This window comes from Bos indicus, chromosome 2, assembly GCF_029378745.1.
Source record: "Bos indicus isolate NIAB-ARS_2022 breed Sahiwal x Tharparkar chromosome 2, NIAB-ARS_B.indTharparkar_mat_pri_1.0, whole genome shotgun sequence".
NCBI lineage: Eukaryota > Metazoa > Chordata > Mammalia > Artiodactyla > Bovidae > Bos > Bos indicus.
The window spans coordinates 37458435-37486218 of NC_091761.1; the positions used below are offsets into that span (position 1 = coordinate 37458435).

At 39.5% G+C, this 27784-nt stretch overlaps 1 protein-coding gene across 1 annotated transcript; it reads right to left on the reverse strand.

Moving 5' to 3' along the window:
* Positions 1–981: 981 nt before the first annotated feature.
* Positions 982–27784, reverse strand: DAPL1 (death associated protein like 1). The gene is made up of 4 exons (XM_019985162.2): positions 27677–27784; positions 17376–17463; positions 13192–13252; positions 982–1258 (listed from the first exon to the last, which is right to left on the reverse strand). The coding sequence occupies exons 1-4, from the start codon at positions 27732–27734 to the stop codon at positions 1142–1144; spliced, it is 324 nt and encodes a 107-aa protein (XP_019840721.1). The 5' UTR covers positions 27735–27784; the 3' UTR covers positions 982–1141.

The window sequence follows — 27784 nt, forward strand, 5'->3', positions numbered from 1 at the left end:
ATTCATGCTGGCGCTGACCAGAAGCTTGATATTGCCTCAAACAGATCTCCTAATTCTGAAGAAGAACCAAACAATGAAGGGGAGCCAGTGGGGTGTGTCATCATGACTTCTGGGCCTTCGCCAGGTGCCTTTGGATTTCCAGAAATCAGAGACAGTCTTGGCATCAAGTCATACTCCAAGTGTTGTCAACCTATAAAGTGATGGAGTGAAGTACTGACCCCTTCCCTGGGTAAAGAGAAATACTGAATGCTGGATAGCATCGTTAATTAGAGGTACAGAATGGTGAACTATGCGTGGCAGCCAACCTCTGTGGGGGAAAATGTGGTTGTCCCCTACTGTCACCTAGGGATGTCTTTGGCCATTCATTTGTGAGTATATGAAGTGTGTGTTGGAGGGCAAGAGAGCTAGAGTAGGTTTAACTACAGCAACACTTTCCCTCTCAGCTTTGCCTCCAGTGAAAACCAACTTCTGTACCCCAACCACAATGCCCTGAGCATCAGGAGCCCCCAGTTCCAGAGCACGAACTTTGCAGAGGCCCTGAGCAAATGTGCCACTAAAAGTAGAATTCTATTAATACCTTCTAAACCTGATTGCTTTGTAGAAGAGAACATGTCTGAAATTAATATTTTCGTTTCCTCTCAACAAAACGTCAAGACGAACTACACATTTATGTGGGAAATTAGAAAAGACGTTTCACCTTAAGTGAAAACTTGAGCATCTTAAGACAAACGTATCAAAAAGAATCACTGCTCAGCTTTGCACAGAATGTTCTCCTTGCAAAGGTCAGTGGACTGCTCTCTAACCTTTGCCCTCAAGGAGAACTTGCTGTGGGTGGAACCACTCAGGGTCAGCATCAAGAAGAAAAGAGCTTATCCACAGGGGTGGAGTGGAATAGTCCTTCTATCTTCTCCATTTATTCAACAAAATTACGCATGCAGTAAACATCAGTAGGATGCTAACTAGGTCCAAGGATGCATTGGATTTGCAAATTTGAATGTTTTATTATCTGAAGTCAAAAAGAAGATATAAAAGCTGTTTTATTTACCAAGCAAGTACACTAGGCCTATGCAAAGTGTGGTCCTTTTTGCTAAGCTCTCAGACATTCGAGGCAGTTGGCTAGACGGCTGTTTTATGTCCCAGCTTAACATTTTCGAGGCTGCTGAATAATGTAGATCCTTTTCAGTGGAGTGACCTTCTCCAGAGCAGGTCTGGGTTTTTGATGTGCCATGTGCGCTACTGCTGGAAATTTATGGCTGAGCTAGAGGTGAGAAGGAAAGAAAAAAAAATAAGCATATTGGATCTTTTGGGTCGTAAAGTGTTAACGTAGTAGAAAGCAAAACAGCTGGGCAGAGGAATTTCACAGTTCTGTTTAGCTCTTTGATATAACCTCTTTTCCATACCACCTCTAGCTCTGTACCCATGAGTATATGTGTTAACCTGGGTTTTCCCTCACTAGTATGTTTTTAATTTTTTTAACTATAAAATATTTTATATGTAATATATAAATAATATATATATGTGCATCTATATATTTTGAAGTGATATTTTTAAAGATAGAAATGGTTAACCGTGTCTTCTTCATCAGTTCTCCAATATTGATCATTATTCTGGCACCACTATGCACCATACAAAATACAATACGCTAAGAAGGCTACGGGCACATTGGAGAGGGCCTGGGGTGGGGAGAAGGAACCCCTCAGATGTCAAAAGATCAGAAATAAAGAGCCTCTGAAGGAAGTTAGGAAAACTTAGGGTTATTATTTTTAAGATTGAAGCATGTGAAATTTCTATTTTTGTAGGTAAAAAAATGGCCAAATACTGGCTGTTTTGTATGGTCCAACCTAACCATCATTGTAAAGAGAAGGCTAAGGAGTGACTTATTAGCTCACTAGTCACCTCATGAGAAGAGTTGACTCATTGGAAAAGACTCTGATGCTGGGAGGGATTGGGGGCAGGAGGAGAAGGGGACGACAGAGGATGAGATGGCTGGATGGCATCACTGACTGGATGGACGTTGAGTCTGAGTGAACTCCGGGAGTTGGTGATGGACAGGGAGGCCTGGCGTGCTGCGATTCTTGGGGTCGCAAAGAGTCGGACACGACTGAGTGACTGAACTGAACTGAACTGAGTCATCCCTCCAGAAGACATTTGTGAGGAAATGAGCCTAAACTAACACAGACTGAGACTTCGACAATAAGAGGAAGTTCCTATGGGACAAAGAGACCTTATGGAGTTTACATCAAGGGCAGCATGAGATCATAAAGGATGCCCAATGCCGGGACAATTTCAAACACGCTTTTCCTAGGAGGAGAATTTAGACTCAGTGGCCTGTTGGGCCCATTCCACTTGTTGGTTTTCCAGCCCACTGACTCAATATAAAGGAACCTAAGGACACCTTCCTCAGCCAGCAAGGAAGGGATGTCTCAGCTGACTAGGAATTTAATTTATTTCTATTGAACTTAGATGCCCTTGCCTTGACACTCAAGTCAAATAAAAGGGGAGATAAACTGTTCATGACCCCAAACATCACACTGTTTATGGCTTGTTTGGGCTCTTCTAAGCCAGGGAAACATAAGTGCCTTACATGTCTTCTTAAATATCCCTGGGCACACAGCACTCCCTTTCATACTCCGGAAAGCTCTTTCTTCTTGGTCTTAAAAAATTAAACACACTGGAAGAATATACACTGAAGTGTTAACACTGTTTATCTCTGAGGGATACAATTATGGGCAATTCCTAGTCTTTTTCTTTACTTTGCCTTTGTTTTGCTCAAAGTGTTTTTTTTACAATGAGAAGCTACAAGTTATTTAATAATTAAACCCAGGGATGGTCTATGCTGACATTCTAGTAGAAAGGAAGAAACATAATTGAGGTATTGGTTATAAATATTGCTTTAGAACTTAAAAAAGAGCTGGTAATTTTGGAGGGTCAGATTAATTAACATTGGGCCTCATGACATACATGTTATAGTGTGGTAACAGCAGAATGTCTTATTTTGTTTTTAAGGTTAGAACCAAAAGGAAACTTAAGAAGTCACTGACTTCAGTAGTTTTCTTTCAGATTAGGTGTCTTTAGTGTCAACTAAAACAGATGGATTATTTCAGGTTAGCTCTAAATCACATTCAAGAGATTATAGGTAGGAAGATGTAGTACTTAAAGTCAAATATAAGGTAAAGGAGGGTGAGAAAGGAAATGAACGAGTAGCTCTGATAGAACAGAAGTCTGGGCAATTAGCCAAGGTGAGATGGAGCAAGATGACAAGTTGAGACAGAAGAGAGACAGCCACAGTGTGACTGTTGTTCTTACGGTGTCAAGACGGATGATGGGTGGAGGTGCAAAAGGAAAGGGGAGAGGAGAACAGTGGTAATGACACGCCTATTGCTTAATTTGGCACTAACTCATTATTTGATCATTTCCAGGGTTATCTCCACAGTTCAGGGGCTACATTTCTTTTGTAATTTAAAAAATTGTGATAAAATACATATAACATAAAATTTACCATTTCATCCATTTTAAGTACAGCATTAAGTACACTTACATTGTTACGTAACTAAAACTGAGGATGACCCTATGGGACTTTCCCAGGATAGGCCTTCCCCCTTATCCTCTGCTTTAGCTACTCTCTGAAGTACCTAGATAATAGTATTTGATGCACATTTCCTGAGGTATTTTACAGATGTGAAAACCCCTCCACCAAATGGAAGACTTGATGTTAACTACTTGATGACCACAAGTACATAGCCCCAGGCTTCCTGGAGTTTAAGGACAGATAATGTTAACCCTGTGACGTCACCTTGCTACCTCACCATCAGCTGACCAGAGAACTGTGCAGAGCTGATCAATACCTTGAGATTCCACCCCCAAACCTGGCTTTTAAAAATGCTTTGCCAAAACCTTTGGGGAGCTCAGGGCTTTTTTAGGGCGTGAGTCACTTGTGTCCTTGCATGATCCTGCAATAATCTCTGCTCTAAACTCTGATGTTTTGGCATGTTTGGATTCACTGTGTGTCAGGTACACGAACTTGTGCTAACATGGACATCACTACCATCCATTTCCAGAACTTATCCATCATACCAAACTGAAATTTCGTACCCATTAAAGAATAATTCCTTATTATCTCCTCCTCCAGCCTCTGGCCACCATCATTCTACCTTCTATCTCCGTGAATTTGACCACCCCAAGTATCTCATGTATGTGGAACCATGCAATATCCCTGAGATGGGAAGATCCCCTGGAAGAAGGCATGGCAACTCACTCCAGTATTCTTGCCTGGAGAATCCCACAGACAGAGGAGCCTGGTGGGCTACAGTCCACGGGGTCTCAAAGAGCCGGATACGACTGAAGTGACTTAGCATGCAATACTTGTTCTTTTGTGTCTGGTTTATTTCATTTAGCGTAATGCCTTCAAGGTTTATCCATGTTGTAGTATGTGTTAGAATTTCTTTCCTTTTAAAGGTTGAATAATATTCCATTGTATGTCTATAGACCACATTTTGTTTATACATTTATAGGTTGATGGACACTTGGGTGGCTTCCACCTTTTGGCTATTGTGAATAATGTTGCTATGAATACTGTTGCACAAATTTCTCTTCAAATCTCTACTTCCAGTTCTTTCGGGTATATATTGAGAAGTGAAATTATTAGATCACACGGTAATTCTATATTTAATTTTTTAAGATACTATCATATTGTTTTCCATAGTGGCTCTTCCATTTTTTATTCCCACTGGTTAGGGGTTACCTTTTAACTAAGGCATTTAACTGAGGTTCTAAGAGCTCTGCTGAATGGCTTCCCCACAGAGGAATGACAGAGGTCAGAATGAAAGGGAGACTGCCCCTGGGGGCTGTTAGCCATCTGTGAACTGACCTGGTAAATTTTAGAGGGGAAAAAAATCAACAGGACTGAGAATATAGTGGAAATAATTCTGCCAAGGATAATAACCTTAGAGGAACCACTCATGATTATTAAATTACAACTGTACAAGTTTGGGAGGGTCAGGGCTTTATAGCAATGCATGAAAATACAAGAGAGCTGAGTTCTTTTTCTCAAATACTTCACCCCCTCGATCAGGGGCACTCTAAAGTAGAAAAACTTAAAAAAATAATAAATAAATAAAATAAAGTAGAAAGACTTGCAGGTTGTTAGTAGAGAGCCTATAAAGGGTCTACCTTCAGAACTGATGAAATGGTAAGTAATCAACCCTTAAATGCCCTAATTTGTTGTAAATTTTATATCAATGGAGATAGGAACATTTTTGTATTCAAGTCTTAACCAAAAATAAGTAGGAATAGCTTTCCAACCTACAAACAGCTGAGCTTTAGTCTGGCATCTTAACTTTGGAGTTGTTTTGGATTTTTCATTATTAGTCTTTGTAAAATGATAGAATATGTAGAATGAAAGGTGTTTGTCTGACTCATCCCAAAACAATGAATTTCACCTTTTTCTCAAGCGCACATGGAACCTTCTCCAGGATAGATCACATCCTGGGCCATAAATCTAGCCTTGGTAAATTCAAAAAAATAGAAATCATTCCAAGCATCTTTTCTGACCACAATGCAGTAAGATTAGATCTCAATTACAGGAGAAAAACTATTAAAAATTCCAACATATGGAGGCTGAACAACACGCTGCTGAATAACCAACAAAGCACAGAAGAAATCAAAAAAGAAATCAAAATTTGCATAGAAACGAATGAAAATGAAAACACAACAACCCAAAACCTGTGGGACACAGTAAAAGCAGTCCTAAGGGGAAAGTTCATAGCAATACAGGCACACCTCAAGAAACAAGAAAAAAGTCAAATAAATAACCTAACTCTACACCTAAAGCAACTAGAAAAGGAAGAAATGAAGAACCCCAGGGTTAGTAGAAGGAAAGAAATCTTAAAAATTAGGGCAGAAATAAATGCAAAAGAAACAAAAGAGACCATAGCAAAAATCAACAAAGCCAAAAGCTGGTTCTTTGAAAGGATAAATAAAATTGACAAACCATTAGCCAGACTCATCAAGAAACAAAGGGAGAAAAATCAAATCAATAAAATTAGAAACGAAAATGAAGAGATCACAACAGACAACACAGAAATACAAAGGATCATAAGAGACTATTATCAACAATTATATGCCAATAAAATGGACAACGAGGAAGAAATGGACAAATTCTTAGAAAAGTACAACTTTCCAAAACTGGACCAGGAAGAAATACAAAACCTTAACAGACCCATCACAAGCACGGAAATTGAAACTGTAATCCAAAATCTTCCAGCAAACAAAAGCCCAGGTCCAGACGGCTTCACAGCTGAATTCTACCAAAAATTTAGAGAAGAGCTAACACCTATCCTACTCAAACTCTTCCAGAAAATTGCAGAGGAAGGTAAACTTCCAAACTCATTCTATGAGGCCAGCATCACCCTAATACCAAAACCTGACAAAGATGCCACAAAAAAAGAAAACTACAGGCCAATATCACTGATGAACATAGAGGCAAAAATCCTAAACAAAATTCTAGCAATCAGAATCCAACAACACATTAAAAAGATCATACACCATGACCAAGTGGGCTTTATCCCAGGGATGCAAGGATTCTTCAATATCCGCAAATCAATCAATGTAATACACCACATTAACAAATTGAAAAATAAAAACCATATGATTATCTCAATAGATGCAGAGAAAGCCTTTGACAAAATTCAACACCCATTTATGATAAAAACTCTCCAGAAAGCAGGAATAGAAGGAACATACCTCAACATAATAAAAGCTATATATGACAAACCCACAGCAAACATTATCCTCAATGGTGAAAAATTGAAAGCATTTCCTCTAAAGTCAGGAACAAGACAAGGGTGCCCACTTTCACCATTACTATTCAACATAGTTTTGGCCACAGCAATCAGAGCCAAAAAAGAAATAAAAGGAATCCAAATTGGAAAAGAAGAAGTAAAACTCTCACTATTTGCAGATGACATGATCCTCTACATAGAAAACCCTAAAGACTCCACCAGAAAATTACTAGAACTAATCAATGATTATAGTAAAGTTGCAGGATATAAAATCAACACACAGAAATCCCTTGCATTCCTATACACTAATAATGAGAAAACAGAAAGAGAAATTAAGGAAACAATTCCATTCACCATTGCAACGAAAAGAATAAAATACTTAGGAATATATCTACCTAAAGAAACTAAAGACCTATATATAGAAAACTATAAAACACTGGTGAAAGAAATAAAAGAGGACACTAATAGATGGAAAAATATACCATGTTCATGGATTGGAAAAATCAATATAGTGAAAATGAGTATACTACCCAAAGCAATTTATAGATTCAATGCAATCCCTATCAAGCTACCAACAGTATTCTTCACAGAGCTAGAACAAATAATTTCACAATTTGCATGGAAATACAAAAAACCTCGAATAGCCAAAGTGATCTTGAGAAAGAAAAATGGAACTGGAGGAATCAACCTACCTGACTTCAGGCTCTACTACAAAGCCACAGTTATCAAGACAGTATGGTACTGGCACAAAGACAGAAATATAGATCAATGGAACAAAATAGAAAGCCCAGAGATAAATCCACGCACATATGGACACCTTATCTTTGACAAAGGAGGCAAGAATATACAATGGATTAAAGACAATCTCTTTAACAAGTGGTGCTGGGAAATCTGGTCAACCACTTGTAAAAGAATGAAACTAGAACACTTTCTAACACCATATACAAAAATAAACTCAAAATGGATTAAAGATCTAAACGTAAGACCAGAAACTATAAAACTCCTAGAGGAGAACATAGGCAAAACACTCTCTGACATACATCACAGCAGGATCCTCTATGACCCACCTCCCAGAATATTGGAAATAAAAGCAAAAATAAACAAATGGGACCTAATTAAACTTAAAAGCTTCTGCACATCAAAGGAAACTATTAGCAAGGTGAAAAGACAGCCTTCAGAATGGGAGAAAATAATAGCAAATGAAGCAACCGACAAACAACTAATCTCAAAAATATACAAGCAACTCCTACAGCTCAACTCCAGAAAAATAAATGACCCAATCAAAAAATGGGCCAAAGATCTAAATAGACATTTCTCCAAAGAAGACATACAGATGGCTAACAAACACATGAAAAGATGCTCAACATCACTCATTATCAGAGAAATGCAAATCAAAACCACTATGAGGTACCATTTCACACCAGTCAGAATGGCTGCGATCCAAAAGTCTACAAATAATAAATGCTGGAGAGGGTGTGGAGAAAAGGGAACCCTCTTACACTGTTGGTGGGAATGCAAACTAGTACAGCCACTATGGAGAACAGTGTGGAGATTCCTTAAAAACTGGAAATAGAACTGCCTTATGATCCAGCAATCCCACTGCTGGGCATACACACTGAGGAAACCAGAAGGGAAAGAGACACGTGTACCCCAATGTTCATCGCAGCACTGTTTATAATAGCCAGGACATGGAAGCAACCTAGATGTCCATCAGCAGATGAATGGATAAGAAAGCTGTGGTATATATACACAATGGAGTATTACTCAGCCATTAAAAAGAATACATTTGAATCAGTTCTAATGAGGTGGATGAAACTGGAGCCTATTATACAGAGTGAAGTAAGCCAGAAGGAAAAACACCAATACAGTATACTAACACATATATATGGAATTTAGAAAGATGGTAATGATAACCCTGTATACAAGACAGCAAAAGAGACACTGATGTATAGAACAGTCTTATGGACTCTGTGGGAGAGGGAGAGGGTGGGAAGATTTGGGAGAATGGCATTGAAACATGTAAAATGTCATGTATGAAACGAGATGCCAGTCCAGGTTCAATGCACGATACTGGATGCTTGGGGCTGGTGCACTGGGACGACCCAGAGGGATGGTATGGGGAGGGAGGAGGGAGGAGGGTTCAGGATGGGGAACACATGTATACCTGTGGTGGATTCATTTTGATATTTGGCAAAACTAAGACAATTATGTAAAGTTTAAAAATAAAATAAAATTAATTAAAAAAAAAAAAGATAAAATAAACCATGGTAACTCCATAAGAGAAAGAATTCAAGGCCAGTATGTGTGTAAGGATTCTGCCTGGCTGCAACTCCGTCCCATAAGGGGCAAAACATTGGACTTGAAAAGCAGATTAATAGAAACTTCCACATTGAGAATGTACCTTCCTCTCGGGTAGTTGTGACCTCAGAACCGGTATTTTTCATTTCAGAGAAAAAGTCAAAGAAGTATATTAAAAAGTCTTTATGATTAGAGCTGTGAAAGAAACTCAGTGGCAGGTTTTGTTTTAGAGCCTGAAGTCAGGTGGTATTAGCAGACTGGCAGCTCTTCCATTCATCTTTCCAGGGTGTTAACTTCCAACTTGAATGTTGGCACTTAAATTTCTACACCCCATTACGCAAAGTGCTTAAAACAAAACATTCAGTCGATGAAATTCAAGGATTCTCCTATGGTGATGTTAATCCACAGAACAAGAGAAACCTTTTTAGATTTGCAGATGCCTTTGATGGCTTCCTCTTCCCCAGGATCCCATTTCACATACGTCTCACTGTGAGCCTGGTGACACAGCTGGCAGCTTGAAAAGTGGCCCCAATTTAACCAGGCTTCAACATTCCACCCACATCCACACTATAACCCAACCCCATTACTAATGGCTTAACTGGATACTTTTCTGTTGGGAGAAGCTTCACAACTATTGCCAAACATACTTCTGTGACTATCCAGAGAATTAACATATTTGGCAGTACCATTCTCTCTTATTCTTTGCCTTAAAATAATCAAGTAAATGAGCAATCATAAATCTCAGAAGAGCTATGTGGCTTCTAAAAGGTCAAAAACCTCTAGGGAGTAGGTGGAACTTGGTCTAAGACCAGATCTCCCAAATTTTTAGCTTGGAGAGCTTATATAACCCATCTTCTGCAAGAATAAACACGTTGCATGGCCCATCACTGGGCAACATGAATTCTTTCATTATTTATGGCTGAAACAGGTAGGAAGGATTGGCAAGAGAGGAAGGGAGAGTAGGAGGAAGGTAGTTGGTCATGAGGTCTGTGTGGGGATGAGTGGGTGAAATAATGGGACAGGAAATTTTAGGTTGTTTTCCATTCTGTTATTGTTTAGTCACTAAGGTGTATCTGACTCTTGAGACCCCATGGACTGTTGCCTTCCAGGGTCTTCTGACCATGGGATTTTACAGGCAAGAATACTGGAGTGGGTTGCCACTTCCTTCTCCAGGGGATCTTCCTGACTCAGGGATTGAACCCACGTCTCCTGCATTGGCAGGTGGGTTCTTACCACTGAGCCACCAGGGAAGCCCTCCCTTCCACTTAGATTTGTACAATTCCAACCTTTGGGGAATTGTTTTTCATTCTCCCAAATCTTAAATCTAGGTTGGTTTTAAAAGGGTATACAGACATGAATAGTATATGGATAGAAATTTCCTGCCATGGTTGAACTGTTAATGAGATCCTATGAGTAGGGCTGTAACTCTCACTGTTTTGGACTCTTAAGTTCTTAAACTGGCATGAGAATTAACATGGGTTCTACTAACTAGATATAATTCTAGCTGAGAGCATGAATGAATGCTAATAAATGCAGAGTCTATGACCCTCATTACTGCTACAATATTTCTTCAGGCCAATTATATATGGTTAGAGCTTCATGACAATATGTATTGTTGGGGGAGTCATCATAATGCAGATGGAAATTTATGAGCAAAAATCTACATCTCTGTATTTTACATCTTTTTTTTGTATTACACTGTTTATTAATAATCATACAATTTTTACATTTAAAATTACAGAATAATTTATCCACAGTAAAATATATGCCCTCCTCAGTGTTCAGTTCTATGGATTTTCTTAAGCACATACAGTCTGTGACCAACACCACAATCAAAATATAGAACCTTTCTATCACTCTTCAAAATTCCCTCCTGCCACTTTGTGGTCAACTCCTCCTCCTACTCTCTGGCAACCACTGATCTCAGCAGATCTATTTTTTAAAAGGCATTGTTCTTTCCACCTCAGGTTGACCTTTATTATGAAATCCTGTTACACTTCAGGTTGAATTATGGATTTATGGAAAATTTTACTCAGCTGTAAGGGAACACGTGGATCCCACAAACCTCCATATTCAATACAGTGACTTAGAGTAATCTTGGGACTCTATGACTGGTCTCTTATTCTTTGCCTGGATTCCAAGTGATGCTCTGTAGGACATCTCCCCCGGGGAATAGAAGCTAACCCGTCCCGAGGGCTAAGTGTGTCTGGCACTGTGCTGAGTCCTTTGCACATGTTATATAACCTCATTTTATTTTCACATCTCTGTGAAGTGGATTCTGTGAATCACATTCCTATTTACAGGTAAGGAAATAGAAGCACAGAAAAGTGAAGCAACCTGACTAAAGACACACAGCTACCAAGTGACAGAGCCGGCACAGGACCCAGGTACCTGACATCTGATGCCAGAAACTGTCATAATTAGTAATATACACAGTCCCACACAGTACACATTGAGCTAAGTGTTAAAGGGTTTTTAAAATATAGAATAGTTACTGTTAAAAATATTTGTAACAGCACACCATCTGTGTTTTCTTATGATTTCAAAATATAACTTATTGTTGTTGCTATTTGATTATTTTATCTTTGAAATACAGAGGTGCTATTTTTAACTGGCAGGGAAAGAGTCCTTTATGCCATAGACATATACACATGTGTCTATTAAAAAACAGTGAAGACTCCAGCATCATACCTAAAGTACAGCATAATTGACCTTTACTGACCACTCTTTTTAAACACTTTATTTTGGGTTAACATATTTTAGAGGAATGTATCTATTCCACTCAGTTCCACTTACTGTGGATATCTTTTGCCCCTGAGGATGAGGTGTTTGGACAGCAGGAGCCAGAGAATGCAAGAGGCAGATCACCATCCACCCCTTCCCTTCTTCTAAAGTCAGGAAGGCAAACAGTCATTTATGACCTGCCCGCTGATCTACCTGATGGGAGAACCACACCCCACCATGTGAGAAGGCTCTGTAGCTATGGTCTATTGTCAAGATCTCATCTGGTACTACTGCCTGCCTCAGGGGCTTCAGACATAACTTTCCATTGCACTGTCATAAAATGGATGCTACTAATCAGAGCAGAGAGTGCAGACAGGTTTCCATGTGTCAGGCACTGTTCTAAGAGATTCCTGTGTGTGAATCTCATTGATTCCACACAACAACCATTTCTTCCTTATCCTCATCTTACAAATGGCAAATCAGAGGTGCAAGATCAATAACTTGCTCAAGGCTTTAAAGACAGTAAGAGGAGAAGCCAGTACCAAAGAGAGGTCCCAGAAGTTTAGCTGCACAATTTCCATTCTAATCTATTAATATTTCAGACCCCTGATGTTGGCAATAACAGCAAGTCTTCCTTCTACAAAGGACACCCAGTCCTGTACCTTCAATATATGTTGGGGTAACAGAAATGGTGGTTCTTCAATGCCTGAATTCAGTGTATCTGCCCCCTCCCTAGGAGTAGAATAAAGATCCTCACTCGGATCACTTACAACATTTAAAAACAAACTATTGAACCCAAAATTAAACCACTGTCTATTCAGGAAGAATTTTCTGAGTTTCCTGAGCTACTAAGAAAGAATTCAAGACACAGAAATAAAAATAGTAATGGTCGACCACCTTTATAAATAGACTCTATTAGATAAAGCCAGCCAGTGCCCAGCCTTCCTCCAGTCTTAAATTGGGCAACCCTCCACCCATCCTGGCCTCAGATCAAACATTTCCATATGGGAAAGCAGTGGTGGGGAGGAAGGTCAAAAAGGGCTGAATTCCTAGCACACAGTTTGCCTTATTTGAGCAACATGCCAAGGTCTCCAGGAAATAAATGGATGGCAACGTAAAGTTCTGCCAATTTGGCATCATGATTTCTGATTAATTTCCTATCTTATTTTTGAAATGATTTCTTAAATAGATGCTAGGAATTCGGGAGCATCAGCTCTTCCCATCAAAACGGCTCTGTGTTCCTTGAACTGAAAGCAGATTCTTTCACAGGGACATCAAACCTCTGAGATGGAAAAAAATTCCAGTCATCAGCTCATTCACCCATGTAGCATGATCAGCTAGGTGAAAACTGGCTAGGAGTATCATGTGATCTGCCTCACCCATGGCTCACCTTCTCCAGCGTGTCATTCAGGGCATCCATCGTCTGTATTTTGGCAACATTTGCAGTGGCACTGTGAAGATGAAAAGAAACCTCATATAGAAACAGCAACTTTCCCACTAAAGACGCTAAATGATCTGTATAGATGGTTTTCTACTTGGTCTTTAAGCTTTCATGCTGCTTGGCTACTTCTGGAAGATTAAAAAAACCCACAAAACCCTGCTCTGTGTGACCATGAACTACAAGCTTTGCAGGCCAAGTTATTATAATTTTAATTATAATAATATTTATTAATATTTAAAAATTTTTTCTTCAAAGTAGAGTATACATGCAGAAAAGTGCACATATTATCAACATATAGGTTGGTGAATATTTACAGACAGACCTGTAGCACTAGTCAAACTGGCTGCCCCTAAGGATAATCACTACCCTGCCTTACTGCCCCATATATTAGTTTTGACTTTGTTTGTACATAGTAAAATGCACCACATAGCAGGTACTCTTCTGTGTCTGACTTCTTTTCTCAGGCCAAGTTATTTTGTAGCAGAGTTTCAACGAGGGACGAGCTTCCAGTGTAATTTCTTGAAGGAACTCTGCTCTTGGCCTATTTTGTGTATGTGTGGGTTGGTTAGTAGAAGTTATTAGGAAAGGAAAATAAATTTGAAGATGCTTAGGAATTTATTTTCTATGATATATTTTTCAGAAGCTGTTTTCCTAGAATATATAAGGAGAGATATTTGTCCATGAAAAGGAAGCAATCATATCCGTGCAAACATGAAGCGGATATGAAGAACAGAGGTGACTTCATGGGGAAGCTGGGGAAGCTCCAGGGCCTCTCATTGTGCAGTCTCCTTCCAAGGGGGCCCTAACCATCTCATATTTATAATTTTATACTGTCTTTCCTTAAAACAGCCTCCCAATTCTGTAAGCTTCGAGTCCCACATACCTATATCTATCCCCAGTAAATATCGCAAGAAAGCTACTTCTAGCTGTTTAGGTTCTGCAGTTGTCCAATTCTCATCTTTTAATGACTATTAGAAAACAATTCGGAGAAGGCAATGGCACCCCACTCCAGTACTCTTGCCTGGAGAATCCCATGGACAGAGGAGCCAGGTGGGCTGTAGTCCACGGGGTCGCTAAGAGTCTGACGTGACTGAACGACTTCACTTTCACTTTTCACTTTCCTGCATTGGAGAAGGAAATGGCAACCCACTCCAGTGTTCTTGCCTGGATAATCCCAGGGACAGGGGAGCCTGGTGGGCTGCCGTCTATGGGGTCGCACAGAGCCGGACACGACTGAAGCGACTTAGCAGCAGCAGCAGCAGCAAATAATTGCATTTTTAAAGAGGGTTCCACTCACCACTTTATAACTGTCTAGGCAACTCCTTATAATGTTCACTTGATGTTCGGATTAACAGTAAGTCCCACTTGCTGAGGTATAGAGAAAAATGACTTGTCCACTGGCTGCCAACTAAAAGGCCATTTTCTTTTTTTTTTTTTTTTTATTTTTAATTCTCTTTAAATTTTTAAAAGAAAATCCATCCTGAACCCTCCTCCCTCCTCCCTCCCCATACCATCCCTCTGGGTCGTCCCAGTGCACCAGGGCCATTTTCATAGAAGGCTGCCAACATAGAAGGCCATTTTCAAGTTATGACTCTTTAGTTCCTGAGTCCCTGGCCTAGGCATGATAACGAGTGTCACAATAAACAGAGCTTATGCTTGAGTCAGATTTTAACATCAGGATAGGCTTTCAAAGTTAACCAGCTGACAATTCAATGACAGTCTGATGTCATTTACAGAGTACTTTCTCTATTCTAGGAACTGTCCTAGATGCTGGGTCAGGAGATAAATAATATGTGACTCTCACTCTTGAGGGCTTAGAGCTTTGCTTTCACTATGTGGTGATTATTTTGTGATTCAGAAGAAACAAACACTCAATGCCAAATGGGCAAATTTTTTAAAAATTGAGCTATCACTGACATAAAGATTCCATTAGTTTCAGGTGTACAACATAATTATTTGATATTGTGAATACTGCAAAATGATCACAATAAGTCTAGTTAATATTTCTCACCATATATAGTTAAATATTTTTTCTTATAATGAGAAGTTTTAAGGTTTATTCTCTTAGCAACTTACAAATATACAATACAGTATCACTAACAATCCTTGTCTAATTCAATGAAATATTGAGCCATGCCACATAGGGCCACCCAAGATGGAGGGGTCATGGTGGGAGAAGGTGAAGGACAGGGAAGTCTGGTGTGCTGCAGTCCATGGGGTCACACAGAGTCGGACACGACTGAGCGACTGAACAACAGCAAAATCATTAACCATAGTCAGTATGCTGTACACTGCATCCGCATGGCTTATTTACTTTATAACTGGAAGTTTGTACCTGATGATCCCCTTCACCCATTTTCTACCCGTCACCAACCCCCCTCCCCACCCCCGCCCCCCCCAACCCCCGCCAGCTTTTGCAACTACTAATCTGCTTTCTGTATCTAAGAGCTTGAGATTTTTGCTGCTGTTGTCCTGGGGTTTTTTCTTCTTAGATTTCTCATACAAGATAGATCACATGTTAATTGTCTTTTTCTGTTTGACTTATGTCATTTAGTATAATGCCTTCCAGGTCCATCCATATTGTTACAAGTGCTAGGATTTCCTTCTTTTATATGGCTGAAAAATGTTCCTCTGTGTGAGTGTGTGGGTGTGCGTGTGCACATATGTGTATGTATGTAGGTATCACATTTTAAAAAATCCGTTCATCCATTAATGGACACTTGGGTTTCTTCCATATCTTGGCTACTATAATAATGCTGCAATAAATGTGGGAATGTGTGTATCTTTTCAAGTTAGTGTTTCCATTTTCCTCAGGTAAATATTCAGAAGTAGAATAGCTGGGTCATATGGCAGTTCTAGTTTTAATTTTGGAGGAAACGCCATTCTACTTTCCATAGTGGTTATATTAGAAACTAAGAATGCACAAATGTTCCCTTTTCTCCACATCCTTGCCACAGTTTGTTATTTTTTGACTTCATGGTAATAGCCATTCTGACAGATATAAGGTGATATTTCATTGTAGTTTTGATTTGCATCTTCTCCCTGATAATTAATAATGTTGAGCATCTTTTCATGTACCTGTTGGTTATCTGATTCTTCTTTGGGAAAATGTCTGCTCAAATCTGTCCGTTTTAAAACTGGTGTGTTTGCTTTTTGGCTACTGAATTGTATGAATTCTCTATGTATGAGATAGAGTATTTCATTTTAAAGTAGAAAAACCCTCAACAAAAATTCTTTCCAGAAGAAAGAAAACTTTTAAAGTGATCTAAAAAGTAATTTTATATGGAAAAAAAAATCTGAGAAATTCTGTAGCCTATTTCCTTTCACATGTTCTTTCTGAAACTGTTACCATTTTAAGTGTTAAGGACATATCTGAGCATCTTCTAATTTACTCCTTTTGAATTACTCGTGTACTCACCTATGAAAATTACCCTGAAATTAGTCTCTGAAATGCCCCTATTTGGAGGAGCTAACTTTATATGCTTCTTTTTGAAGGCACCATTTTCCTTACCCCAGGCATAGAGGGCTGGGCCATTTGTACAAGAGATCCAGCCCATGGCTCTTTGCTTAGCTCTGAGAAAAGCACACTGTGTCAAGGTTATCCGGGAAGGAATTCAGGGAGAAAACAACCTCAGTATCCAAATGCCTTTTGGCTGTGCCAAATATAGTGGCCATTATTTTCTAAATAATTGAGTGAGGAATTTGAAATAAACAAACAAGAAAGCATTTATTTTTAATTCAGGAGATTTGCTTCAGCAGAAAGCATATTACAAAAACAAGACCATAGTACTTTAAAGGCTAAGGTGAAAAAGAAATGTTGAGTCCAGTTTTGATGCATTTAGGACTGTGTTTTTTAATAGCAGGCAGTTAGGCTGTCTGCAGAGAGGAGGAGGTTGGGCAGAGAGAGTCTCCAGAGGGTAGTTACCTCCCCCCACTGCTTTCCCCTCCTATCTTGACCCCCATCACCTACCCCATCCCACCCCACCCCACCCCACCTGCTGCCTCTAACTCTGGTTAGCCAGTGCCTGGGGAGCCTTGGTTTGCCCTAAGATACAGCAACGCCTCTGACTTCTGGCAGCAGAGTTATCTAAAACTCGAGATGACGAAGGAAAAGAAATGAAGCAGTCTCCTACCTTGTTTTCTCTAACCCTGTTTTCTTGGTGTGTCTCTCCAAGATGCCAATTTCCTGTTTTTTGGAAATTCGCTTTCCTCCAGCTTTTACTATAAACAAAGAAGAATCAGCACAGGAGACATGGTTAGGGCAGCAAGAGAAAGTTAGTTTTATTATTCAAGGTATGAATTGACATTTGAAGAATTTCAGAACTTTTTGAAGAGCTGAACTTTTTTCTAAAACAACATAATAAAAAAAGTACCTTGAGCTAATGTTACAGAAGAAAAAAAAATTCAATCAAAGTGGGAAGGAGAGAAGGGCTGAGGTTTTTGCCTGTTTGTGTTCAGAGAGGGGGAACTAAGGCTAAAAAAGGCAGTGGTGTTTATACCTTTGATTTGGGAGGAGATAACAATGCACTCCCTTAGGCATTTCACTGAAAAACATTTTTTCTTATTATCAAACCAATTACATTCTTCATGATAGCAACTGACAATTACAGTGTGACCCTCCTGTTTTCCCACAAGATTAAAGTGCAAGGCTTGCAAATTTTTTAATCCAACCGAAGCTTTCAAAAGCTAGATTGGAGAATGAGCCAAAAGTCAGGGCAGTGGTGATAACAGGCACTTAATTCAAGAGAGATGCTTCTGATCCCACCAGATACCTACCTTCCATCCCAGACCTCAAACCTCCGATGTTGGAGAAGCTCAGATGTTCTAATGAGTAATTAAAATGCATTAATAATCCTGCCGTTCAAGAGATCAATTAGTGTTAATTAGGCTACAGATGACCTAACAGCAATTCAAGTGTTTAACAATGTCAGATGAAATCAACTTGAAAAGGAACAACCCATTTCATATTGCAAGTCAAAGCAAATACTTTTTTCTGTTCCCAGGAAATTTGCACATTTGAAATCTGACAAGCTCAAATGATTAAAAGCTAAATGGACATTGATTTGTTTGAGCCTGTTAATTCTCTTTATGGAAATGTTAGATTGGCAATTTTCTAAAACTGCCTTCAATAAAGCGAAAAATAAGAAAACCTCTTCTCTTTCTCAATGCCCTCGTGAATTGACTTCATTTTTCTTTTAAAACTATTAATTTTTTGACTATGTAATATACATTCATAAAGCACACAATTCAAAAAACATGGAAAGGTCTCTTCTACAATTATTTTTAGGTCTCCAGTTCACCTCCCTAAATACTGCTAACGTTAACAAGTTTCCTATGTATTCATCCATAGACATTCTATACACATACCTATATATTTTTTAATGGCAGCAGACATTGTTCTACATCTTGTTTATTTATATTTTTCATTCAGTCATGCACTTTGGAGTAAGTTCCCTATCTGTGTGTAAAAAGAGATATATATGTATATATGTATCACATATATATGTAAAAATATATATGTAAAAAAAAGAATATATGTAAAAAGAGAATGTCTTTTTTTTTTTTGACATCTGCTTTAAAATTTCATTATATGGACGTTCTATAATATGGACATTACAGCATTCTACAATGCTGTAATGAATATCCTTTTCATGTACATAATTTTGCCCAAGTGCAAGTATATCCATGGGATAAATTCCTAGAAGTGATCTTGTTAATTCTTAAGAGTATGTGCATTTGTAATTTTGTTCAATCTTGTCAAATTATCCTTCACAGAAGTTGCATTAGTTTACAATCTCACTAGCTACAATGACAGTGATTGTTTCCCTACACCTCAAGCAACAATGTGAACTAGAAAATATTTGGTTTCATTAACCAATAAGAAAAAGAAAGGTAATTTGCATTTCTTCTATTTTATTAAAAGTTGAGCTTATTTCTGTTTCAGAAGGCAGTTGTCTTTTCTTTTTAAAGACTGTTTAAATTTTATCTTTTTATATGCTGTTACAACTTAATTTTAATGATTGTAGCTTTATATTTTAATTGATAGTCTTCCTTTGCTGTATTTACTTTGCAGAATTTTATTAGCTATTCTTATTTATTTTTCCATATGAACTTTTGAACCATTTTGTCAATTCCCACCAAAAATATCCTGCTGGTAGTCTTTTAATGGTCTTGCTTTAGATTTATAGATTTTTAAAAAATCTTATTTATTCATTTTTGGTTGTGCTGGGTCTTCCTTGCAGTGTGGGCTTTTCTCTAGTGTGGCAAGAGGGGGCTACGCTTTGATTGTGGTGTGCAGGCTTCTCATTGTTGAGGGGCACTTGCTCTAGAGCAGAGGCTCAATAGCTGTGGTGCGTGGGCTTAGTCAGCTCCATGGCCTGTGGGAGCTTCCTGGATCAGGGATCAAACTCGTGTCTCCTGCATCGACAGGCACTTCACCATTGGGAAGCCCTTAGATTATTTTTAAAGGGAAAATTCATATCTTCATATCCTGGCTGCTCTCTTGTCAAGACCATGGTATGCTTTTCCTTTTTTACATCCTCTTTTGGGTCCTTTAGTAACTTGTTCACATGAATCTCACACATTTATTATTAGGTTTATTCCCTAAGCATTTTCTCTTTGTTGTTGTTGTTGCAATTGTAAAGAGGGTCTATTCTTCCATTATAGCTCTCACGGATTGTTGTTCTTATATTAATATCATTGATTTTATATCCAGATCTTATTGAAATCTCTTATTGTTTATAGTATTTTTGTTGATTCCCTTTTATTTTCCAGGTTAAAAATTATATAATCTGCAAACAATAGAATATTACTTCCTCTAGAATAATATTAAATAGTGGTCATGAAGGACATCTTTGTCATCTTAATTTTTTAGGGGATTGCTTTTAGTGTTTTCCCATTAAGTATAATGTGTACTTAGTTGGATATACACACAAACACATATCTGTAATATATATATCTATTCAAATGCATTTCTTTTACTGTATTAAGGAAATATCCTTCTATTACTGTTTCATTGGCTTAAAAAATTACAAACACATGTTGAATTTGACTAGATGCTCTTTTATAATTAATGTATATGATCATATGGTTTTCCTCCTTAATGTGGTTAATTATGTTAATAGATAAAAGTTTTGTAAGTATATATTAATGAATATTTTACTATCAAACCATTCTTGTGTTCATGGAATAAACTCTTCTTGGTCATTTTGAATAACCAAGTTTTTCTATTGATAATAAAAGCATATCACTATACTTTTATAATACTAGATATAGTCCAGGGGGGGAAAAAGTCCTGTGTTTACACACACACGTGTGTGTGTGTTAGTCACTCACTTGTGTCCTACTCTTTGCAACCCGATGGACTGTGTAGCCCACCAGGCTCCTCTGTCCATAGCAAGAACACTGGAGTGGGTTGTCATTCCCTCCTCCAGGGGAAATCTTCCCAAACCAGGATTGAATCTGGGTATCCTGCATTGAGGTGGATTCTGTACCATCTGAGCCACTAGGCTCTGCTTTAAATTCACACACATATACACACACAGCATACAAAATAATCAGCAACAGAAATGGAAATGATGTGGAAACATCTTTTGAATAGCCGTGGGAAATAGAGATGAAAATAACCGAGGGGCGCCCTTTTCTGGAGACCGCTTGAGGAGAGTATGCCTCTGTATGAAGGGTGTTGCTCACAGCACCGCTCTCCCTTCTGCCAAGAAGAATCAGATCACAGTAGCTCCAGAGCTAGAGCCTGGGTCTTCAGAACCCTTCAGTAGTATCCTTCATTCTTCTTACGACAAATGCTTTTCAAACATGGAGTGCTGTAATTACTTTCCTATTAGTATTCCTTTTGTTTTCTCTCTTATGGTTTTCACATGTTTTCTTCCACTGATTATTACTGCCAACTACAGAAGCACACTTGTTATAGTTAAAATGAGCACCAGTTTAAAGTGAGAAGAATTTTGGAATGTTGAGGTCTGTGCTGCTCGTTTGAAAGGACGTGGACAGTCTAGACAATGTCCAGAGGAGAGTGACCAGAGAGGAGAAGAAGCCGTGTCACACTGGAAAGACCACTTCTGAGGAAGCAGAGGCACAAGGGAAGCTTCTGGTGTCATTTTCAAGGATTTTAGAGGCTGTCTTATGGAGGAGGCCTGGTTTCCAGGTAAGGAGATGTTATTAGGGTCAGAGAGCTCTGCCCTGCCCAAGCTCTGTGACCTTGGGCAAAATACTTAAACTCCTCTGTGGCACAGTTTTTGCATCCTTCAAAGGGAATAATACTGATTGTGTGAGTTGTCCTAGAAAATAGAGGTAACAGAAGCACCTGGATACACGGGAGGCACTTAATAATTAGTAGTTATTATTATTTACATTTGTTTTTCCAGAGGAGAGAATGAAAACCAAAGAGCAAAAGTTCCTGAAAGGCAGAGCCTGGCTGCATATAACTGTTATTCAAAGTGAAGTAGACTGCATAGTACAATAGTATATTCTCCGGCCCCACAGTGTGCTGAAAAGAAGTGTATCTGTCATGAATATTTTAGAAGGGTTTTGGGGAACTCAGTAGAAGTTAACTAGATGGTTTTTATTGTAACGTCTTTAATGTGAGTCTAACTATTCCCATCTACCTACAAAAGAAAATCTATCATATTCCCTCCCTTTCGAAAGAGTACAGTGCACTTAGAAAAGTAAATGGCAAAAAAAAGAAAAAGAAAAAAAAAAAGTAAAGAGAATGCACACCTAGGAGTTCTTCATTCTTCAGAACAATAAAACAGAGACATTTGAGGGGAAATTAAAAATCCTCTCATGACAGACCCTAGAGTTTGTCACACAGAGTGAAGTAAGTCAGAAAGAGAAAATCCAATATTGTATATTAATGAATATATAAGGGATCTAGAAAAGTGGTATAGAGGAACCTCTCTGTAGAGCAAGAATAGAGATGCAAACGTAAAGAACAGATGTTTGGACACAGCGGGCGGAAAGGGGATGAATTGGGAAACGGATGTTGATATAGGTGCACTGTCGTGTGTAAAACAGATAGTGGGGACCTGCGGTATAGTGCAGGGGGTGCAGCTTGGTGCTCTGTGATGACCTGGAGGGGTGAGGGTGGGCTGGGGTGGGGTACAGTGGGGTGGGGCAGGGAGGCAGATCCAAGAGGGAAGGGACATATGTATACATACGGCTGATTCACTTCGCTGTACAGCAGCAACTAACACAATTTGCAAAGCAGCTGTACCCAATTTGAAAAAATTCTTCTCACAAGATTCTTACTTTCATCCAGGAGTCTTTGAATCTATCCAGGGCTGCGGGCTCTGAGTGATTTAGGAAGCACAAGTCAACCACACCTTGAATTTTCAGAGTATAGTTCTTGTACCAAACTTGTTCTGATAAGTAATCTCACTTGGTCAGCAAAGTACAGTAGAAAGGAGCAGAGGAGGATCCCTCCACACTATAGATGGATACACCGAGATATAGAGTAAGGCTCTCACTACACAGGGGTGATTGAACCAGATGGAACCTTGTGGGAGGGTCATCTTCAAAATTTTGCAGGGAATACTGTTGACACTTATCTCCTGGATATCCCTGGATTTAGACAAGCCTTTTTTTTTTTTTTTATGTTATTGCTTTTTATTTTTGTTCATTTTCTTTTTGGTTGAGCTGTGCGGCTTGCTGGAGAAGGCAATGGCAACCCAATCCAGTACTCTTGCCTGGAAAATCCCATGCACGGAGGAGCTTGGTAGGCTGCAGTCCATGGTGTTGCCAAGAGTCGGACACGACGGAGTGACTTCACTTTCACTTTTCACTTTCATGCATTGGAGAAGGAAATGGCAGCCCACTCCAGTGTTCTTGCCTGGAGAATCCCAGGGATGGGGGAGCCTGTTGGGCTGCCATCTATGGGGTCGCACAGAGTCGGACACGACTGAAGCAACTTAGCAGCAGCAGCAGCAGTGTGGCTTGCTGGAACTTAGTTCCCCAACCAGGAATTGAACCCACAACCTCAGCAGTGAAAGCTCAGAGTTCTAACCACTGGACCACCAAGCAATTCCCTAAACAAGCCATTAAAAAAAAACATTTGCAACCAACATTTGCAATCAGATTCCTGCCAGTTTTGTTTAAACTAGTTGGTCTAACTCATGGGACCTCAAAGTCTCACTATAACTAAATTAGGTCAATTAAATTTGTAATTATTCATGTAATTCCATGTTTGGGACTATATTGCCTTTTGAACCTTTGTAGAACAACCAACTAGAATTGGGCAAAGTACAAAATGAACTGATTTAATATTTTAACAGGATTTGAATACAAATATATTCAAATACAAGACTGCAGGTCCTTTTAATAAGCAAAATGAACTAGAGATTTTTAAAGAATGTGAGAGAGCTGATTTTTTTTTTAATAGTTTCATTAGAAAACCTACAATGATGTGGAGAAAACAAAACTTTGATTTCCCATCTATGACTAGGTGCTATACTTCTGTGGTCACTTTTGTAGTTTATGGATTTTGTAGTTTTCAAAAGTGGACCCTTGAGTTTAGAATGCTATACAATAATTTTCCAATTAAGATTTTTCAAGCATTTTGCATCTTGTTTGGTAGAGGGTGGTTAAGATAAAGAAAGACAAACCTCCAAGAAAAATTGAGCTTCTTTCCTTCAATAATCAGTGGAGAACATGTGTGAACAAGATGACCACCATGAAGGTTTGGGCAAACTCTGCCTTGTGACTTAGAACTTTCATTTGCACATTTTACTTGAAAAGTCAGATGTTTGCAAAACACTTTCTTTGCTTTCACAGTTGAGTTTTTGGTAAATTCTAAACTATCCGTCAAAAGAGCCGCATGAGGAATAGCTTGTGAAGCAAGGAGAGAGGGCTTGGCATGGGTCCACCTGACTGTCCATCTCTGCACCCCTGCTCTCCAGCTGTGTGGTGCTGAGCATATCCCTTGACCTTGCTAACTTTCAGTTTGCTCCTCTATTATTGGTCTGCAGGGTTGGTTTCATGTCTAGAAGGCTCCGTGGAGTGCCAGCACACAGGGTTAAGTGAAAAGCAGCTGTTCTTGTCATCAAACCCCTGTGCTGTGCGTGTGGGGTAGTGGTCTCGCAAATCTCTCTGTCAAACCTCACAAATCAACTCCCAGAAGTTGACATGAACAGAATGGAGTCGATAGAATTAAACCTCTAGTGTTTGCTTTAAAAAAAAATCATACTGGCCCTTCTGCAACTATGATTTCTTCCCCCTTTTCTGCATTAATTTAACCCTAGGGGATACACGGAGCTTCCCTGGTAGCTCAGATGGTAAAGAATCTGTCTGCAATGCAGGAGACTGGGGTTCAATCCCTGGGTTGGGAAGATTTCCTGGAGGAGGAAATGGCAAACTATTTCAATATTCTTGCCTGGGAAATCCCCTGTACAGAGGTGCCTGGAGAATCCCATGGATAGAGGAGCCTGGTGGGCTACAGTCCATGGAGTTATAAGAGTCAGACATGACTTAGTGACTAAACACTCACTCATGCAGGGGATACATTCCCTAGACTTCCCTCTCTCTTGAATGAGTCAGTAAACGATTTTCTCTGGGGGTTCAGCAGTGGCCCCTTTGATGGCTCTGATTCGTTTGTCTTACGCCAAATAAAAAAGTGTGAGGGATACAGAAAACTCATGAATGCTGCTCTTTCTCATTCAATATGTATGCCCTTAGCTTCCTTAGATTACTTCCTACTCGCACAATTTCGGCTGTTCATGTAATGGAGGTCTTATAAAACTGAGAGTGAAGCAAATCAAAACAGCAGAAAACCAAAAGCTAAGCTTCCTAGAGCCCAGGCCACCTCATGTTTAATGTAGTCTTGTTTCACAACATAAATAAGCAGGGCTCACAGAGGTGCCATATATTATACAACATACATGAAAGAAAAAACCACGACACACTTGCCGCGTAGGTGGGAAAGAGTTACAGCTGGCTGACTTTTGAGTGGTTTCACTTTTAACTGTGATGGGGCAGGCACATGGTTCTTTCCCATTGCAATTTCCTTCTGTTCTGATGATTGCAGTAGTTTCTAATGCCTCCCTCAAACATCAGGAGGTCTTGCCATGGAAGAAAATCATTTTTTGTGACAGCTATGTGTTTTCCCAGGCCTGTACTTTACAGGGATTAACATTCATGTCTGGGTACCTTACACAGGTTATCTCTTTTAACAGTCATAACAACCTTACAATATCAATGTTATTTATTACCGCTTCCATGGACAGAGGAATCTGGTGGGCTACAGTCCATGGGGCCACAAAGAGTCAGACATGACTGAGCATGCATGCACACCCCCTCCTGTTTTAGAGATAAGAAAACTGAGGCTCAGCGATGTGGAAGGGAGGCAGGGTTTTATTCTAGGACTGACTGGTTCCAAAGGCCATGTCAGACCTTTCCACCTTATCATGTCTGCATCCTACTTTCTGGGGCCTATCTATTGCTTATAAAACTCAGGTGAAATTTAATGGAATTCTGGCAATGAATTATTTTTGTTCTATAAATAAAATTTTGTGTGGTTAGCAATCTGGTTCAGAGTTAAACTATGTAATAGACAAGCTGAAGGATGAGGCTTTCTTGTTCCCTTGTTCTCAGCGGGGAGGCAAAAGTCTGCCTTCATCTCCATTCTAATTATCCCAAACCTCTTATCTGAAGTGTCACAGTTCATAATAATTAATTGTCATGCCAGAGGCATTGTGACATGCTTGATGGCGTCATGGTGTGCTATGTACACAGAGTAATTAGCAATCATTAGCAGTGGGGACAAAAAGTTCCTGGTGGTTTCATTCACATTTTTATTTGCTTGAGTTTATCTCTGTGTTCTTTGTGTATAAATGTCATTTAGCAAATCAGGCATTAGCTGAACTGTTTTATGAACGATTGGGATGGAAGCTGCAGGAAGATAATGATGTCTTCTTTTGTCCTTAGGTAGAAACTTCTAAATTAGTCCTTCCAGGTAGGACTTTCTGGTGGCTCAGACTGTAAAGCGTCTGTCTACAATGAGGGAGACCCAGGTTCAATCCCTGGGCCAGGAAGATCTCCTGGAGAAGGAAATGGCAACCCACTCCAGTATTCTTGCCTGGAAAATCCCATGGACAGAGGAGCCTGGTAGGCTATAGATGCAAAGAGTCACACACAACTGAGCGATTTCACTTTCACTTTCACAAGCTTCTAATAATTGACATCAATAGTTCTTGATCATTAGTTAGCATCATTAACTTTACATGTAGATAATGTTAATTATTCTTAAATCCAATGACAAATATAAAAAGTCAGGAGTCTGCCACAAGAGACCATGACAGGGTGCCAAGACGTGTAAACTCAGAATTAGTGTAAAAATTCTGACTCTTTTTTGGCTGGGCTGCCCACCAGAAAGCCACTGAGCCTTGTGTCAGCTTTTGATGCTTTGTGAAGGTTATACCTGCCATTGTCCTCTGCAGCAAAGATGACTGAAACAACCTTGGCTTAGAAGAGCCAAAGAATGATACCAACAAATAAATTTGGTTATTTGGAGAAAGGCAAGAACAAAGCAGTTGAGCTCGTGAGATCATTCTCAAGGAAAAAAAGAGAAAGACAGTAGAAAGAACATCAAACTGGCTAAAAATAGGCCTGAGTGCCTCAGCCAATCTATATGAACATATGGTTAAGTACAATAAAAATAATTTCCATATTCCAGAGAATTGATATAAATAGCATACTTAAAAAAAAAAAAGAACTGTGGATCCTTTGTAAAATACTTCGATAGCTACCTTTTCCAGTTAGCCTCTGCCAGGCCTGTATCCTTTTTTAAAAGTGCTCCTCGTACATTTCGACATATGGCAAAACCAATACAATATTGTAAAGTTAAAAAATAAAATAAAATTTTTAAAAAAAGTGCTCCTCAGCTTGGTGACAGACAAAAGAGATTACTGATAACACTGCCAACCCCACACCTGAGGAGGGCGAGAGAAACTGCATTTCTGTCTTCTGTGCAGAAGCTGGTTTGCCTGGGCACCAAGTCAGATAATGTGTAGGCGTCTTGGGGAGACTGAGTCTAGAAGCTGGAACCTCTAGGGAGGAAGGTTTCCATGAGTAGGAAATCACCTCTTGAGTGTGGACTGGTCGTTACAAACCTACAGCCAGAGAGGGAAGATCCAAGCTCTCCACCTGTTCCTTTCCACCAGTGCCCAATCCCTTGTGCTCTCATAGAACATTAGGCTTTAATTCAACCAAACCGGGGCCTGTTAAGTCCCCAGGTGGTTTTTATACATAAGCCTAAAAGGGTCAAAGACAGAAGAGGAAATCAGTTTGCAGGAAGTTAAACTAACACGGGAGACAGAGCCTTGGCTCTCTTGGGGTACCTCTGTTGAAGGCACTGATGGAAGCGGGGCAGGGGCAGCAGCAGTGGGGCCTTGCTATCTGCAGGGCAGAGGGTGGGTGGGCAGCCTACCTGCAGGAGGATGCCCCCCTTTCAGTGGGGAGAGCTGGACTTGCACTTCATTTGCCATAGTGTGTGCCAAGGCCAGTGGCAGTGCCGGTGCTCTGGAGGCTGAGTGCC

What these genes read in the sequence shown, in the direction of transcription:
- DAPL1 (XM_019985162.2), bottom strand. Translation starts at nt 27,734, where the DNA reads ATGGCAAATGAAGTGCAAGTCCAGCTCTCCCCACTGAAAGGGGGGCAT. An exon ending in ACAGGGTTAGAGAAAACAAG is followed by an intron (nt 13,253 to 17,375) that starts GTAGGAGACTGC and finishes TCATCTTCACAG; the next exon opens with TGCCACTGCAAATGTTGCCA. An exon ending in TGAATGACACGCTGGAGAAG is followed by an intron (nt 1,259 to 13,191) that starts GTGAGCCATGGG and finishes TCTCACCTCTAG; the next exon opens with CTCAGCCATAAATTTCCAGC.